Source organism: Bos javanicus, chromosome 7, assembly GCF_032452875.1.
Source record: "Bos javanicus breed banteng chromosome 7, ARS-OSU_banteng_1.0, whole genome shotgun sequence".
Taxonomy (NCBI): Eukaryota; Metazoa; Chordata; class Mammalia; order Artiodactyla; family Bovidae; genus Bos; species Bos javanicus.
The window spans coordinates 48,741,691-48,757,693 of NC_083874.1; the positions used below are offsets into that span (position 1 = coordinate 48,741,691).

Sequence of the window (16,003 nt, forward strand, 5' to 3'; positions counted from 1 at the left end):
TAACAAACAAGTCCTACATGCCACATCTGGAAAGACTAAAGACCTCTATTTCTGCCTTCACTGAATACCAATCCAGATAAGATATTTGTAAAGGTAGACACATGACAACAAAGCGATGATATACCATTAACACTAAGCCATTTTTCTTATTAGGAAATCCTTTTACATAACTTTTCACACATCACTACATGGGAAATACAAAATGACAATAACCTTATTAAATTCTGAAAACCCTCCAGAAGGTGACTATTCCAGTTGAACCAGAAGAAACAGATCTTCCTCCTAAAACTGAGTAAAACAGAAACACAATAATTATAATAAAAAACTTAAGATATCATTTTCTGTATCTTAGAGCCCTACTCTCTGCAAAAGCTAGACCAAATTACCACGTGAAGAAACGCAGTATGATGTATTTCAATAAGAGTGAAAACAGAAATTTAAACAAATTGTAAAACCATTTGTAACGCAAAACTTGACTATCTTGTTAATTTATTCCATATGCAAACATATCTATCCCATTTGTTGTAGAGGTACTAAAAGTACCAAGTATCAGCTACCCTTTGTCAAAGTGACTAAGGAAATGGCAACCCACTCCAGTACTCTTGCCTGGAAAATCCCATGGAAGGAGGAGCCTGGTAGGCTACAGTCCATGGAGTCGCAAAGAGTCGGACACGACTGAGCGACTTCACTTTCACTAAGCAAAATTCCAGTCAAATATTTTACCGTATCAGTAAATCAAATGTAGGTACTAGATTAAAAGGTATTCTGAACCCACCCACCAGGTTATACATACTCTCACTCAATCATGTAAAGAATTGAATTCTTTATTTGTGATATCCATAAACGTTGCTATTCTATATGTCTATCCAGGAAGGCAATTTTCTCCTATACCATTGTTTTGTTTTGCTTTTTATAAACAACAACTTGAATTCTATTGCATGAAAGGGCTACAAATATACATTTGTTAACCAAGCAGAATACACAGATATTTTGCTTTACAACTTGCACCTAAGATACCAGTACACGAAGCTGGTTCATTAGTTATCATAGCAATTTGGGGCCACTGCCCAAGCTATGCATAGCAGTTTTACAGTTTCAAACCTCATGTAGAAAGGGCAGTCGTGATATGGACCATTAACTACATTCCTGTAAAGCCCATCTTAGTTACAAGTAAATGTATAACCAAAGTCTGCACAGATTTTTGATGGCAAAACTTCTAAAATCTGATGCAACTGTCCTGAACAAGTTTTTAAACCAACTGTTTTGCAGATATACTGACATTCTGCCAGTAGATGGTGCCACAAAAGTAAGGGGAAGGATTTCCAGGAGGACAACAGTTCAGCTATAGGGGAAAAAAAAAACATTTAAACCTGCTCTGAAAATACAAAATGCACTTAAAGTTTGAGGGTAAAATATAACCCTTATTTGTAACCATTCATTACAGACAAACCAGTAAGAGGGATGAAATTAGGCCATCTGAATTTTTTAAAACAGTTTATATGAATGAAAACACATGCTTAACACAAACTATTTCTTTAGAACTACACAGTACATATTTTGAAGCAAATTCTCATAGAAGTGACCACCCATGTCAAGATGATAAGCAAATCACTTAGTACAAGAGATGGATGTAGGAAAAACTTTAAAGATTTTAAAAAGCCACATCCACCACTTCAAATGTTTTACCTGTAAGGGATAAAATTCAACACATCACTACCTGGGTAACAGCAAGAAGAAAAAAAAAAACCTCACAGGACCTTTTAAAAGTTTCTCTAAATACACATTAAGAATTAACAAGAAAAATTACCCTTAAAACGGTACGGAATGGACCCTAGAAAAAAATGTTAGACATGTACGGTCAAACACAATGATTTATTAAAAATAAAACGTAAAAATGATTTTTGTACATATGCTTCCAAATTTCGGGCATGGGATCCAAGGAGATTTTATAGAAAACGCTGTAGCCAGATATCAAGTCCTTACAACAAAGTAAACTAAACCCCCCAACCCCCGCCCAGGTTTTGCTACAGAATCAGCAAGTTCACTCCCTCCCCCTCCCCCAAAAAAACACAAATTAAAACAAGACATTTTGCTAGTATAAAAACGACCAAAGTCCAAGTAATAATAAAAAAATAGAGTCCATCAATGACTGTAACACAAAAATGTGTATGTGGAGCCAAGTCCATCTTCAGAGGGAGAGACGAGAGAGGTGGCAGGCATATAGGGCAACACCCCCAAGGGTAAGCAGCCTTAGAAGTGGCTCCCCCAAGGGCAAAATGGGGAAAGCGGTGGGAGTGAAAAGGACTTAGGAGTTGACCCTAGGTGGGTGGTTGCGAAGAGCTACCCCTATAGCCACTCCCAAGCATTAAAAAGACATTTTTAGAAGGAGCTGCCTCCATACCCACCCCCACCGCCATAGCCACCTCTGTAAGGTCCACTGTTGCTGCGACCTCCCCAGCTGCTGCCTCCTCCGCCGCCGCCGCCGCCGCTCTTCATGGGCCCATAGGACGACTGGTGCTGGCTGTAGCTGCCGAAACCGCCGAAACCGTTACCGTAGTCGCTTCCACCGTAGGACGAACCGCCGCCGCCGCCGCCTCCGTAGGCGTTGTAGCCTCCGCCGCCACCGCCGTAACCACCGTAGCTGTTATAACCGCCGCCGCCGCCCTTAGACAGGCCGTTCTGGTCACGACCACCGCCCCGACCCCGGCCGCCGCGGCCGCCGCGGGAGGACCGAGAGCCGCCTCCACCCCCACCGGAGTGGATATCCTCCTTGGGGACAGCCTTCTTCACCTCCACGCGATGGCCCTGGATCGGATGGAACTTGACCACCGCGGCCTTGTCTGCCGCGTCGTGATTCTGAAAATACACGAAGCCGAAGCCACGCTTCTTGCCGGACTGCTTGTCGGCAATAATCTCGGCCTTTTCCACGGTGCCAAACTGCGAGAAGTGCTCGATCAGGTCGCCCTCGGCCACGTCTCCCTTAAGGCCCCCGACAAAGAGCTTCTTCACCTTGGCGTGAGCACCGGGCCGCGCCGAATCCTCCCGGGACACCGCCCGCTTCAGCTCCACCGTGTTGCCGTCCACCGCATGAGGCGAGGCGGCCATGGCGGCATCGGCCTCCTCCACATTGGAGTAGGTCACGAAGCCAAAGCAACGGGAGCGCTTGGTCTGGGGGTTCACCACCACTACGCAGTCTGTCAGGGTCCCAAAGGCCTCAAAGTGGCCGCGCAGGCCGGACTCACTCGTCTGCACGTTGAGGCCGCCGATGAACAGCTTACACAGTTGGGAATTCTCCATCTCCACCGCCCGGGCCTTGCCCCCGCCCTGGGAGCTCCGAGGTTTCGCCGTCGCCGTGATGGTTGGCTAAGGTTTCTTCACAACTTGGGCCCAGCCGTCGCTGGAGCCGCCCCCGCCGGTCAGCGGCGGAAAAGGGAAGAAGGGAAAGGGAAGGGAAAAAGGAAGAGAGGAAGGGGGAGGGAAGGGGAGAGGTGCCGGCTAGAGGACGAGCCGAGGAAACTGGAAGGCAACCAAAGCCGCCGCTACCGCCACCTCCGCTCCCGTATCTGTGCACCACACAAAGAGGCCGCTGAACGCGCGCGCACCCTCCCCGAGGCGTGCGTCACCGCCGCGTACGGCAGCGCAGGGCAGTCCACCAATCCTCGCCTCGACCTCATTAGTCCCGCCTACCGCGCTGCAGCGCCGCTCTCGGTCACGGACTCCCCGCCCTCCGCGGTCTATTCAAGCCTTCGGCCTGCGCTGCTCCTGTTGCAGCCTTTACCGCTCTGCTTTCACTCCCAGGATCTCCACTGCGCCCTCACTAGGGACTCTCTCTGCCCTTCGCGAACCTCTGCGATTCATTTGCCCCCATCCCCCGCGGCTGTTCCCAGTGATTTTTCCCCCTCCCCTAGCCGTATCCCCTCGCCCAGCTCCGCAGTGGCGTTCGCGCCAGCCCCTTGAGAGACATGTCAGTTCAGCCAATCACAGCCATCCGCCTGCATCCACTTCCGTTTTCGGCAGCTGCTGGACGGGCGCGCTCCCCAGTGCGCGCTGGCCTCGGCGCCCCCCGTGTGCAGAGTTTTCTTGCTACCCAAACGCCGCCTCCCGCCCTGGGCTTGCCGCGGGGGCGGGGCGGGGCGGGGCGCCGGGGGTGGTAGTGAGCGGGGACGCGCTGGGGGCCGTTCCCAACGGATGCGGCCTGGGGCGTCACGCGCGGGTTTTTTGAAAACTTGACTGTTGGGGTTAGGGTCTTGGATTTACCCGCCGCCTTTCGGCTGGGCCACTACACCTGGCGTCCTCGCCCCTCCCGTCCGCACAAAGATGGAGGGTAGGGGCCTGGTCGGGCAAGGCGGTTATTAACCGTTTGTAGTGGGCCAGAGGCGCGATTAGACAAACATTGGCACGTGGCCCTGCGCGAAAGCGAGCCCGAGGCCATGTGGAAGGACAGCAGCGCGCCGAAAGCGCTTCAGACTTTCCGACCTAGGCTTGGCGCGAGACCCCCGCTACCCCAGTGCTGTCAGTGGAACCCTCTTACGAGGCTCCTCTCAGCGGATGTTTTCATACTCCCCCGCTGTACACATCTTTTCATAGGCCCTGTTATCTGTACGAGCTTCCTTCCCAACTAAAATGTTAGGTTTTTTAAGGCGTTTTCAATCGGACTGGGAGCCAATTAAACACATGAACACTGTACTGTATGTAAGTATCGCACACCCTTGATAACTGCCATATTGACCCAGGTGGGAATACAAGAAACTTATAATGGCTTCCATCTACTGAAACTTTTGCCACATGTGTATGGCATGTGATGGAGAGCCCCAAAATCATGTAGCAAATTAGAAATTCCTCACTGTATCCTGGAATGGAATGTATTCAGAAATGATTAAAGAGGTAGAACTTGCACCGAATCACAGAGTCAAAGGCTAGATAAGATTTCTATAGAGAGTTTACCTGAACAAAATCTGGAGAAAATTTATAAGCTCCCAGGAACAGAAAGTGGACCCGTTTGATTGGATCAGGAGGTTTTTGATAGAGAAAAACTAAGTTAGGCTGAGGTCTTGGTATTATGGAATGTCTTGAAATTTAGATTAAGGAGTATAAATACTAATTCAAAGGCATATAGACAGGCTTCAGGGTTTGGGGAGAAACTATGTCTCTATTACCTACAAACCGTGTAACCATCGAGTTGTGTGACTTTGGACAGGTCACCTAACCTTTTTAAAATTATAGGTTTTATTATCTAAAATTAGAACATAAAACACCTACCCAATGTGGCAAAAATTAAATGAGATTCTGCATGTAAATGCAGAGCACAGTGCCTGGCACATAGTAAGTGCTCACTTTCTCAATTTATCCAATAACTACTATACCAAGGGTTGGGAACAGGGCAGTAAGCAACAGACAAAAATGTCTGCCCTCATGGAACGGACATTCTTGTGGGGAGAAGCAAACAATAAGAATGGTATATAGCATGTTAGATAGCAATAAATGCCATTGAAAAAATTCAGAGAAGGATAATAGCAAAGTATTACCTTATTACAAAACACAATTCAGATATGTCAGGATTTGCTAACCGACTGATGATAAATAATGAGGAAAATAAAAGCATTCCAGTGTTTGATATCTGGAAGCCTAAAACTGCCACATGATAGAACTACAAAAATCTAGGAAAAGAAACTATTTTAGAGGAAGTATGGGTGATGGTGAATATAGCTGTTAATGTTTAAGGTGAAACTGGGGTCTCGGGGCACTGTGTTCTGGGATGCCCAAGATTATAGCTCTCATGAAAGATCAGACCTGAAGAAGTTTATTTTAGAGTCACTCAAATAAATGTTAAACAGTAAAAGATGAATTTCTGAAACAGAATAAGATGGTAACTTATTTTGTCATCTAAACTGTAAATTCTAAAGTAACATTTTTTTTCCTGTATTGTTTTAAAATAATCATCCACACAGCCTTATTGAGGATCTGTTACTGATGTAATTACTATTGACTAGAAAAGCTTCATAGAAGCATATGTCTAGTATAAGCCTTACCTATAGAAGGAGGGCAGACTTCCCTGTTGGCTGAGTAGTAAAGAATCCACCTGCCAATGCAGGAGGGGCAGGTTCAATCCCTGGGTCGGGAAGATACCCTGGAGAAGGAAATGGCAACCTATTCCAATATTCTTGCCTGGGAACTCCCATGATCAGAGGAGCCTGGCAGGCTACAGTCCATGGGGTCACAAAGAGTGGGACACAACTTAGCGACTAAACAACAACAGAAAGAGGGTAGGGATGATGGGAAACAACAAAGCATGTTTGAGAGACATTTAGAAAGTCAGGATAAGTCCAAGATAACTGGGATAGAAGACTCTTTTCAAGATTAGATTGGTAAAAGTAGGGACAGTGAATAAAGAGTGTTATATAAACACTTAAATGATGCTGTCATTTTGCTACCTCTGAGATCATTCAGGTGGAAAAACAATTTTTTTCCTACTTTACCTTTTAGATCATTTCCTGAGTATGTTTCTTGGCTTTTCCTTGCTTACAAGTATCTCAGCCTTCCAAAACAAATGTTTAAAAATGCAACTGAAATTTAGACAACCTTTGCTTTCCATCCCTCCGGCAAGTGTGATAACAAGATCTAATTGAATATGATGTTTAAACAACTCAAAAGAACTGAACAGTAAAAAGGGTATATTTTACTGCACCTAATTATGGCAGAAAGTGAAGAGGAACTAAAAAGCCTCTCAGTGAAAGTGAAAGAGGAGAGTGAAAAAGTTGGCTTAAAGCTCAACATTCAGAAAACTAAGATCATGGCATCTGGTCCCATCCCTTCATGGGAAATAGATGGGGAAACAGTGGAAACAGTGTCAGACTTTCTTTTGGGGGGCTCCAAAATCACTACAGATGGTGACTGCAGCCATGAAATTAAGACACTTACTCCTTGGAAAGTTATGACTAACCTAGATAGCATATTCAAAAGCAGAGACATTACTTTGTCAACAAAGGTCCGTCTAGTCAAGGCTATGGTTTTTCCAGTGGTCATGTATGGATGTGAGAGTTGGACTGTGAAGAAAGCTAAGCGCCAAAGAATTGATGCTTTTGAACTGTGGTGTTGGAGAAGACTCTTGAGAGTCCCTTGGACTGCAAGAAGATCCAACCAGTCCATCCTAAAGATCAGTCCTGGGTGTTCATTGGAAGGACTGATGCTGAAGCTGAAACTCCAGTACTTTGGCCACCTCATGTGAAGAGTTGACTCATTGGAAAAGACCCTGATGCGGGAAGGATTGGGGGCAGGAGGAAAAGGGGACAACAGAGGATGAGATGGCTGGATGGCATCACCAACTCGATGGACATGAGTTTGGGTAAACTCCGAGAGTTGGTGACAGACAGGGAGGCCTGGCCTGCTTCGATTCATGGGGTCACAAAGAGTCGGACACAACTGAGTGACTGAACTGAACTGAATAGAAAAAGAGAACTAGAGAAAAGGAAAAAGAATGAACTGAGAAAGATAGGGGAAACTATGAACAGTTATATTTTCAGAAAGCAGCAACTCTATTTCTTTTTTAAGTCAACTTTTTATTATTTGTTGTTGTTCAGTTGCTCAGTCATGTTCAACTCTTTGCAACCCCATGGACTACAGCATGCCATTATATCTCAGAGTTAATTTTTGCAGTTGAGTTCTGTCATGGCCTGAACTGTGTCCCCACCCTCTCTTACCTCTAAATTCATAATGTGAAGCACCAGCCTTCAGTACTTCTGAATGTAACTATAATCAAAGATAAAGTATTTAAAGAGGTGATTATCTTAAAATAGGCCCTTAGGATAGAGCCCTAATCCAGTATGGTTAGTGTCCTTATAAGAGGAAGAGACACCAGGGGTATATGTGCACAGAAGAATGACCATGTGAAGAGGCAGTGAGAGGATGGCCACCTGCAAGCCAAGAATAAAGATCTCAGAAGAACTTAACCCTACTAGCACCTTGATCTTGGACCTCCAGCCTCCAAAAATAGGAGAAAAATTAATTTCTGTTGTTCAAACCACTTATTCTTTGGTATTTTGTTATGGAAGCCTTAGCAAACCAATACACGCTCCATTTTTATTTACCCAAGGTACTTTCCAAAATGGCACTTTGCTGTTTGTGATGAGTAGTGGACTCAACAGCCTTAAAATTTGACCATTCTTTTGGACCATTAGTGATGCTTCTGGAAATTTATCCTAAGGAAATAACAGAATCTGTGTAAGTTGGAAACTTCTAATTGCCCTCAAATAGCTATCTGATTGGGATTCCCTGGTAGCTCAGCTGGTAAAGAATCTGCCTTCAATGCAGGAGACCCCAGTTTGATTCCTGGATTGGGAAGATCTGCTGGAGAAGGGAAAGGCTACCCACTCCAGTATTCTTGGGCTTCCCTGATGGCTCAGTTTATAAGGAATCTGCCCGCAATGCATGAGACCTGGGTTTGATCCCTGGGTTGGGAAGATCCCCTAGAGGAGGGCATGACAACCCACTCCAATATTCAGTGAAGCAGAAGTAAATAGTCACTGTGCTGTGCATGATATCCCCGGGACTTATCTTACAACTGAAAGTTTGTACCTTTTGTCTGGTCACTCTCTTGGACTTGGGAAGCTATCTTTTTCCAACCCCTCCATCTTTGAAATCCCCTTCAATATGGAAGAAACAAACATAAATCCCTTCTATAAGCCTAGACTTTATACTGGAAGCAAATACATAGGTACTAAACAAGATAGTTAATATCTCTACAAATTGAATATATCTATGTATTCTTTTGCCTTAGGAGTCAGTCCTCATTGTTTGTTTTTTTAACAAAAAGCATTTTATCAAAGTATTGCTCTTATGTTGCCCAAGAAGGAAAGGGGAAGAGAAGCAAGTGCCTTTGAGTGGAAAACAATGAGAGGAGACCCAATAATGACATGTTGACAATACTGCCATTCTGTTGAGTGTGTAGTTTAAAGTCAAATTTAATTCGATTTGGTAAAATAAGTAAAGTGACTTTTCATACATCATCATAATTGTATAAGATTCATACCCAAGTATCAGTCATTGTTTTTCCTATACAATATCAATTTAACTGCTTTATAATATTCTTTCCTGAACTATTTACTATTTCCTTATTTGTTTAGAAAGAATATTCCACAGTTTGTGTGGAATACTAGACCACCTTACCTGCCTCCTGAGAAACCTGTAAGCAAGACAAGAAGCAACAGTTAGAACTGGACATGGAACAATGGACTGGTTCAAAATTGGGAAAGGAGTACATCAAGGTTGTATATTATCACCCTGATTATTTAACTTATATGCAGAGTACATCATACGAAATGCTGGGCTGGATGACTCACAAGCTGAAATCAAGATTTCTGGGAGAAATATCAACAACCTCAGCTATACAGATGATACCACTTTAATGGCAGAAAATGAGGAAGAACTAAGAGCCTCTTGATGAAAGTGAAAGAGGAGAGTGAAAAAGCTGGCTTAAAACTCAGCATTCAAAAAACAAAGATCATGGCATCCAGTCCTCTCACTTCTTGGCAAATAGATGGGGAAAATGTGGAAACAGTGTCAGATTTCATTTTCTTGGGCTCCAAAATCAATGTGGACGGTGACGGCAGCCACAAAATTAAAAGACGCTTGCTCCTTGGCAGAAAAGCTATGAAAAACCTGGATAGTGATAAAAAGCAGAGACATCACTTTGCTGACAAAGATCCATATAGTCAAAGCTATGGTTTTTCCAGCAGTCATTTATGGGTGTGACAGTTGGACCATGAAGAAAGCTGAGTATTGAAGAACTGATGCTTTTGAACTGTGATGCTGGAGAAGACTCTTGAGAGTCCCTTGGACAGTAAGGAGATCAAACCAGTCAATCCTAAAGGAAATCAACTCTGAATATTCAGTGGAAGGACTGGTGCTAAAGCTGAAGTTCCAATACTTTGGCTCCCTGATGCAAAGAGCTGACTTATTTCCTAGCATCTTTCCTGATGCTGGCAAAGATTAAGGGCAAGACAAGAAGGGGCAACAGAGGTTGGATGGCATCACTGACTCAATGGACATGAGTTTGAGCAAACTTAGGGAGATAGTGAAGGACAGGGAAGCCTGGCATGCTGCCGTTTATGGGGTTGCAAAGAGACACAAGTCAGCAACTGAACAACAACAACGGTGACTATAGTTAACAATACTATATAGTATATTTGAAAGTTGCTAAAAGAGTAGACGCTTACTCCTTGGAAGGAAAGTTATGACCAACCTAGATAGCATATTGAAAAGCAGAGACATTACTTTGCCAACAAAGGTCCATCTAGTCAAGGCTATGGTTTTTCCTGTGGTCATGTATGGATGTGAGAGTTGGACTGTGAAGAAGGCTGAGCGCCAAAGAATTGATGCTTTTGAACTGTGGTGTTGGAGAAGACTCTTGAGAGTCCCTTGGACTGCAAGGAGATCCAACCAGTCCATTCTGAAGGAGATCAGCCCTGGGATTTCTTTGGAGGGAATGATGCTGCAGCTGAAACTCCAGTACTTTGGCCACCTCATGTGAAGAGTTGACTCATTGGAAAAGACTCTGATGCTGGGAAGGATTGGGGGCAGGAGGAGAAGGGGACGACAGAGGATGAGATGGCTGGATGGCATCACTGACTGGACGGACGTGAGTCTGAGTGAACTCCGGGAGTTGGTGATAGACAGGGAGGCCTGGCGTGCTGCGATTCATGGGGTCGTGAAGAGTTGGACACGACTGAGCAACTGAATTGAACTGAACTGAACTGAAAAGAGTAGATCTGAAAAGTTCTTATCACAAGAAAAAAATTGGAACTGTGATGATGGATGTTAACTCAAAATTACTGTGGTGATCATTTTGCAATATATATATTGCAAATATTATGTTGTACAGTTAAAATTAATAAAATGTTATGTGTCTAAATTATATCTCAATTAATTTTTAAAATTAATTTTAAAATAAAATACACGACCAAAAGCTTCTGGGTTTTTGTCCATCGGAGGAAAGTGACCCAGCGAGTGTAAGCCCTATGAATCTACTTTATCCTCCTTCTGTACACTCATACACACATGGATAACTGTGCAGGCTGAACACTATCTTGAAAAAAGATATATCACCTTTGTCTTGGGACCAGATCCACATGAGCAACTCCAAATAAACTTGGAATCCTTACATGTGAAACTAAACTTTAGTAATAACATATTTAATTGCCAACCATCTGGGTGGGAAGTTGGGAAAAGATGAGCAGAATTAAAGGATGTTATGGACTGAATGTGTCCCCCAAAATTCATATGATGAGGCCTAATCCCCAGTGTGCTGGTATGTGGAGGCAGGGACTTTGGAAAGTATGGGATTAGTGCCCTTATAAAAAGACCCCAAAGAGCTTTCTAGCTCTCCTTCCATCATGTGAGGACACAGCAAGAAGACAGCCATTTATAAACTGGGAAGTGAGCCCTCACCAGATACTGAATCTGCCAGCACCTTGGTCTTAGACTTCTCAGCCTCTACAAATATGAGAAATTTTGGTTGTTTATTGATGCTTTTGAACTGTGGTGTTGGAGAAGACTCTTGAGAGTCCCTTGGACTGCAAGGAGATCCAACCAGTCCATTCTGAAGGAGATCAGCCCTGGGATTTCTTTGGCAGGAATGATGCTAAAGCTGAAACTCCAGTACTTTGGCCACCTCATGAGAAGAGTTGACTCATTGGAAAAGACTCTGATGCTGGGAGAGATTGGGGCAGGAGGAGAAGGGGACAACAGAGGATGAGATGGCTGGATGGCATCACTGACTCAATGGACATGATCTGAGTGAACCCCGGGAGTTGGTGATGGACAGGGAGGCCTGGCATGCTACGATTCATGGGGTCGCAGGGAGTCAGACACGACTGAGCAACTGAACTGAACTGAACTGAATAAGTCACCAAGTCTATGGTATTTTCATTATATTGGCCCAAATAGACTAAGACAGAGGACTTAACAAATTGATGTTTCTCAGACTCCCTCTTTGTAAAGAACACACACCCAAGTACAAACATACCCACAGATTCACACACAGAATATGAGCCTTCCAACTTAAAAACATTTAGGACATTCTATTTTCATTTATTCATCATTCCACTTAATTCATTCATGGGCTAGATGCTGTAAATAAAGTCTCAAGCCTCTCAAGAGGTCAACAATCTTGGAAAAGAGGGGAAATCAATGACAGTAATAACGATAACAGAGAAGTACAACAGATGTTGCAAACATAGTGTGTTGAGATAGAAATGGACAGAAACCCAAAGTTTAGCAAATTCTCCTAATAGAAGGTAACTTCAGAAGTAGGTTTAAGAGTTAGTTAGGCATACAAGAAGGTAATAGCATTTCAAGTACAAGAAACAATGTGCATACATGTTATGTTTCGAGTCACACAAGTAAATGATCAAGGCTCTGACAGTGTGGGCTTCCTGGTAGCTCAACTGGTAAAGAATCTGCCTGCAATGCAGGAGACCGCAGTTTGATTCCTGGGTTGGGAAGATTCCCTGGGGAAGGGATAGGCTACCCACTCTAGTATTCTTGGTCTTCCCTGGTGGCTCAAACAGTAAAGAATCCCCCTGCAACGCGGGAGACCTGGGTTTGATCCCTGGGTTAGGAAGATCCCCTGGAGGAAGGCATAACAACCCACTCCAGTATTCTTGCCTGGAGAATCCCCATGGACAGAGGAGCCTGGCGGACTACAGTCCACGGGGTTGTAAAGAGTCGGGCACAACTGAGTGACTAAGCAGAGCACAACATAGCACATGACAGTGTACGGTATATTGGCTTGTTGCTGCTGTAACAAATTACCACAAACTCATTGCCTTAAAAAACACAAATTTATTATCTTACAGTAAGGAAATCAGACAGATGTCTCACTATGCTAAAATCAATGTGCTGTCAGGGCTGTGTTCCATTTCAACTTCTAGTTTTAGCTTATAGTATAGTTCGAAATGTGTATAACAGTTTAATAAAGCTTTTCTTCCTCACTAGGAGCAAAGAAGGCAGCAGTCTGCAAGCCAGAAAGAGAGGTTTCACCAAAAACTAATTCTGACAGCACCTTGATCTTGGACTTCTAGCCTCCAGAGTTGTGAGAAAATGAAACTGTTGTTGAAGCCACCCAGTGTGTGGCACTTTGTGATGGCAGCCCTAGCAAATACTGCAGTACCCACCTAGAAATGACGTGCTCTCAGCGTCCATTATTCAGGGAGTCAGACCTAACTCATCTGTTCCTGCAAAGCTTCCTATCACATCTTGCCTAGGTAAGATTACACCAGATTTACTGTTTAACCTACGAATTCCATAACAAGGTCACAGAATCGCATTCCTTTAAAATTACATAAATTATTCATCATTTGGTTTTGAATTTTATGACTTTTATTTCTATTACTTTTAAAGTTGCAATAAGAACTTCAATTTTTAAATATTCATTTTCTTCAGCAAAATTTATACTGGATATTTTCCTCTCCATGAGACATGTAAAAATGAAGTTTTTAAATCTTACCTGTTAAGTCCATTTCAACTTCTAGTTTTAGCCTACAGTATGGTTCAAAATGTGTGTAACTGCTTAATAAAGCTTCTCTTCCTCACTTATATAAAAAGTAAAATGTGTTCATTGAGATCAAACTTCCATTAACCTAAAGAGTGGCAACTCAGAGTAAGATTTAATTTGTGAAATGTTCAATACTCAAGACCTGTGAATTAAGTAACATTCATACCACCATATATATTTTGAGTCCTTAGGAATCTGATCCTACCTAATTTCTAATTATACACTAAAGAGAATAAAGAACAGCTTAGTCTACTCAGTAAGCTGTAAGAGTGGTATTCAGTTGTAGTTGGTCAGTGAGTTCAGATTATGTATAAAGCCTTTCTGGATCATTCAGGATCTAAACATTTTTAGTTAAATGGTATTTGCTATCATAATTTCAATACATTAATATTAGAGAAAGGAAATTACACGCATCCTTTTTTTTTTTCAAATAAAACTAGAAAAGCAGTGAAAAAAATAAAATAATTAGCCAAGATTTATACAAGCAACATTATATAAATGATTAGCATCTATGAAGGAGAAGGCAATGGCACCCCACTCCAGTACTCTTGCCTGGAAAATCCCATGGACGGAGGAGTCTGGTCAGTCCATGGCATCGCTAAGAGTCGGACACGACTGAGCGACTTCACTTTCCCTTTTCACTTTCATGCATTGGAGAAGGAGATGGCAACCCACTCCAGTGTTCTTGCCTGGAGAATCCCAGGGATGGGGGATCCTGGTGGGCTGCCGTCTATGGGGTCACGCAGAGTCAGATATGACTGAAGTGACTTAGCAGCAGCAGCAGCATCTATGGAATCAAGACTCAAATGCTTCCTGAGGAACCTATTCCATATGATAATCACTGAAAGAGATCTCTCAGTAAATTTAGCAGTGATTTATTTTCTTGGGATAGACTATTTGTACAGCATAATTTACCTGAAATCTGTTTTACTTTGCTGCCCAGGATTCTAAATATGGTCAATTTTCCAGCCTCTGAAATAACATAGAAAGCACTTTTCATCCATAGGAATCAAATAAAGGAATTTCTTTCAAGGATTAAAATTGTATATAATTCAGTTCAAATTCTAATAATTTTCTAATTCCCATCATTGGTTTTGGGAGGATTTATTTTTCACCAAGCTCTGATATGATTATCCACTGCATACAGCCAAAATATATACTAATACAATTTCTAAATTTCATCACAAGGTTTTAATAATGGTTTTGTAAAAACACTGAACTGATCTTACAGGCACATTCAAAAGTTCTACGAAAAATAAGTCCCATTATATCTAAGCATTTTATGTCAATAAAGCTCCTTTATAACCCTGTATCTCTACTTTAAAATAATCTTACTATACATTCTAGAATCACAAGAAGCATAGAGCATGAAGAAATTTATTTTAGGTTATCCATTCCAAAACTTCCATGTGCAGACGTGGTCCAGAGACTTAAAATGACATGCCCAGGGCCACACAGATGGGTAGTGGCAAAGTTACAAAGTCTAATCTGCAGTCAACTGACTTCTTCATATATGGCTAAGACTGTAACACTTTTCCTTGTATGGTTTCTGGATAGGCTTTCTTCTTTGGAAAATAAAAACATCATTAATGAAGGAGTTGGATTGTCATTCTATCCTTTTAGTCATCATTTATCCAAAGTCTAATGAAGTAGGCTCAATTCAGAGCTCAATTTCACCTGGCTCAAATTAAAAGAAATATTAAGTTTGGGTATTTGAATGACAATTTGCATCTGAAAGATAAAGCTATAATAAAACTGGAATTAAACCAGTCTTCACCCCATTGCTGCTCTCTGGCCCAAGTCAGTCGCAGGAGTACTGGGGAAATGTAGAGAACAGAAAGGGACCTGCATCTATCAAATGTGGGGCTAGCTGTTTCCTTCCTTCCTACCACTTCAGCTTCTGGGGCAGAAAAAAATAATAGAAAACTACGCTTGTTGAGGCATCCTGAGTCCATCTAGCGTTAATTTCTGGAGGCACATATCAAACTGAAATAGCTGTTTTGCAGAAAAGGTACAATGAAAGACTTAAACAGAATATTTCTGGGGGAAAGAATTCTTTTCATGTGTAAGTATCTCCCCTAGATCTTGCAAGCTATAAATGTGTACAGTGAGTATTAAAGTTACTTCATAGTCTAGGAGATAGAAGTATCATAGTCCTTTTCTTTTATCAAATCTCATTTTAAGCCACCACTCCTCAAGTTGATAGAAATTTAACCTCAATCAATACTAGGGTCAAGTGCTATTCCTAGGACAAAGACTTCAGGTTATACACAGTACACTACTTAGGGACAGTCCTCTGATCTTTGGTCCAGATTGGTCCCTGCTGACAGGCTCTTTACCCAAGACTACAGGGTCCCTTGCAGGAAGGTGACTGTTGTTTCCTGAAACTCGCCTCTCAGCTTGAGCCGGGACTCTTTTTTTTTTTTTTTTTTTTAAGCAAAACTAGCAATCCCA

General features: G+C 42.7%; 2 protein-coding genes across 3 annotated transcripts in view; both read right to left on the reverse strand.

Annotated features, from left to right (window-relative positions):
- The window catches only part of KLHL3 (kelch like family member 3), a 280,088-nt gene that overhangs the window by 150,667 nt on the left and 113,418 nt on the right, over positions 1-16,003 (reverse strand). The gene's annotated exons all lie outside the window — the stretch shown is intronic.
- Positions 809-3,615, reverse strand: HNRNPA0 (heterogeneous nuclear ribonucleoprotein A0). The gene has a single exon (XM_061423606.1). It carries the CDS (start codon positions 3,295-3,297, stop codon positions 2,380-2,382), a length of 918 nt encoding a protein of 305 aa, XP_061279590.1. The 5' UTR covers positions 3,298-3,615; the 3' UTR covers positions 809-2,379.